At 37.7% G+C, this 2,712-nt stretch overlaps 1 protein-coding gene across 1 annotated transcript; it reads left to right on the top strand.

The window, feature by feature from the left end:
- Positions 1–356: 356 nt before the first annotated feature.
- Positions 357–1,865, top strand: LOC146019511 (hemoglobin subunit beta-2-like). The gene is made up of 3 exons (XM_083152032.1): positions 357–510; positions 1,024–1,246; positions 1,683–1,865. Exons 1-3 carry the CDS (start codon positions 419–421, stop codon positions 1,812–1,814), a joined length of 447 nt encoding a protein of 148 aa, XP_083008158.1. The 5' UTR covers positions 357–418; the 3' UTR covers positions 1,815–1,865.
- The last annotated feature ends 847 nt before the right edge of the window (positions 1,866–2,712 follow it).

A 2,712-nucleotide genomic window follows, 5' to 3' on the forward strand; every position in this document is an offset into this window, starting at 1 on the left:
ATGCGCTCCCAGCCAAGGCTCCGGGCCGGATAGATCCTTAGTACAGCACTAGCAATCTAGGTGCTCCGATTCAACACATCTGATTTGCTAGTATTTATCAGCCTAATAAGTTGAAATCCGATGTAATCAGCAACATCGGATATGTTTCTGGCCAGCTTTACTTATACACCATTTACTTTATGATCTGTAAAACATATAAACTTGTATCAACAATAACAAAACCTCCTGATGGCTGAGACAAACCAGATTAGATTTGCAAGGGTGGGCAGGGTGGAGAAGCATTAATGACGCAGCAAAAAAGGAGAGTGGGTGTGACTTGGCAAAAATGAACTATAAATCAGGGTTAAAATCTCCATAGTACAGAAGCAATTTACTTCTCGTTTAGAAACGTTAGCAGCTACTCACTCCCACAGGCAACATGGTCCACTGGACAGCTGAAGAGAAGGCCGTCATTAACTCCACCTGGGGAAAGATAACCCCTGACCATGAAGGCGGCGATGTCTTGGGCAGGTAAACAAACGTGTTACTCTGTACTCTACATTTATTAGACATACCATGGTATAATTGTTGTTTCCTTGTCATTTACTGTGTTGTAGCTTATCATAAATGGGGATACAGCTGTATTATTATTATTGCATTTTAAACAAGCTTAAAACTGTATTATTCCGTTGGTAAGCCCAGTGCACAGGTGACTGCAGCCCGTGCCAGCGATGTGCTGAAGCACAGATTACTCAGCACATATCACTGCACACGCTGCTCATCACTTGTGATGTGTGCTGAGCGATCTGTGCTGAGCGGGGTTTTGGTTATTGTTCATGAGCAAAACCCAGCAATGAAGTGATAAATGCTTAATTTCTAAGCGATCTGACTAAATGGGCTTACAATCCCCCCATGTATATTCCCCTTTCTACAATTACTTCTTTGGGAAGTAGTTATACCTTTGGTAAACATTTGAATAGAATAGCACATGGTAAAAGGATCCCAGATATAGTAATATATTTCTTTCTCTTCCCATATGACTAGGGTGCTGATTGTGTACCCCTGGACCCAGAGATATTTCAGCTCCTTTGGAAACCTGAGCAACCCCACTGCTATCGCTGGAAACCCCAAGGTCCAAGCTCATGGCAAAAAGGTGCTGACTGCTGTTGGCAATGCCATTCAACACCTTGATGACGTCAAACACTATCTGGCCGACCTCAGCAGAAGCCATGCCCAGGAACTTCATGTTGATCCCGAAAACTTCAAGGTAAGTTCAATTATATCAATTCATGTGTCAAAGACTAAAGTTATATCAGAGAATGAGCTGGGAAGGCAGTGTTACTGATAATGTACTTGCTTTTCATTTCTTTATATTCCATTACAAATTAGATAAGGTATAGTGTAGTTAACACAATTGTGCTATAGAATGTTAACACTTTATTATTGTTCAATAGAATAATACTTTATCAGCGTGCTATAGATTAATAGTTATTGACTATTATTATTAATATTACTACCATGCTATGTGCCATTGTACCTGCCTTAACATCCCAGTAGATAAGAGCTCTCATAATACAGTGAGTACAAAGTAACCACATGTGTAGATGTCTGCTACCTGTAGAACAGTGCCCCACAGGGACTTTCACCATATAATTGCAGTGTGTGTGCTACTAGATAATCAGACATGTTTTATCTATTCACAGCGCCTGCTGGAAGTGCTGGTGATCGTCTTGGCTACCAAACTGGGAGCTGCTTTCACACCTAAAGTCCAGGCCGTCTGGGAGAAACTCAGCGCTGTTCTGTTGGATGCTCTGAGCCATGAATACTATCACTAAATCAATATATTTCCATACTGACATCTAACATCTTATATGACAATCTTACATCGCTGCCATGTGTAATACTCAATAAATATTTCACTATAAAAATTGGACATTTTTTTTTCTGCTTCTACAGTATGGGATCAATTAACAGATTATATATATATACACATATATATATATATATATATATATATATATATATATCTATCATATCATATATATATATATCATATCATATTATAAACACACTTACCAAAGGATCTCATGAATGTTATAACATCTGTAGACTAAAAATAGGAAATATTTGCTAGCATTATATGTGAAATAAATAGGATATATTATATAGGATATATATAATTCATCATTGTCTTTAGACCTCTGAGAGACAGCATCTGTGTGAGAGGTGTGCACAATATGGGCTGCCAGCGTCGCTCACATTTGTTATATAAATTCAAATATAAAAATGTTGTGTAAAAAAGATTATATTTCCTATATAATGTAAACATTACCGGTCATTATGATGAATACAAATGTTTGCTTGGCAATTTTCACACCAATTTCGACAAATTCAACAGCATTATGACAAATGAAGCAAATAAGTTATTAGAATAATGAATTGGAAAAATTAGGTAATGTTTTTCATAAGGAAAAAAGTTGGTAATGTTTTTAATTGATCCCAAATACACTTACTGTACATAAGAGTGTGGCCCAATTGGGTGAGACAAACCTCTAGAGTCATAGGGCCAGCTGTACTAAGCTTGAAAAGTGATAAAATGGAGAGTGATAAACCACCAGCCAATCAGCTCCTACCTGTCATGCCACGGGCTATGTTTGATACATGACAGGTAGGAGCTGATTGGTTGGTTGCTTATCATTTTCCATTTTATCACTTTTTAAGGCTTAGTACATC

Source organism: Crinia signifera, chromosome 7 (genome assembly GCF_055691185.1).
Source record: "Crinia signifera chromosome 7, ASM5569118v1, whole genome shotgun sequence".
NCBI classification, from domain to species: domain Eukaryota; kingdom Metazoa; phylum Chordata; class Amphibia; order Anura; family Myobatrachidae; genus Crinia; species Crinia signifera.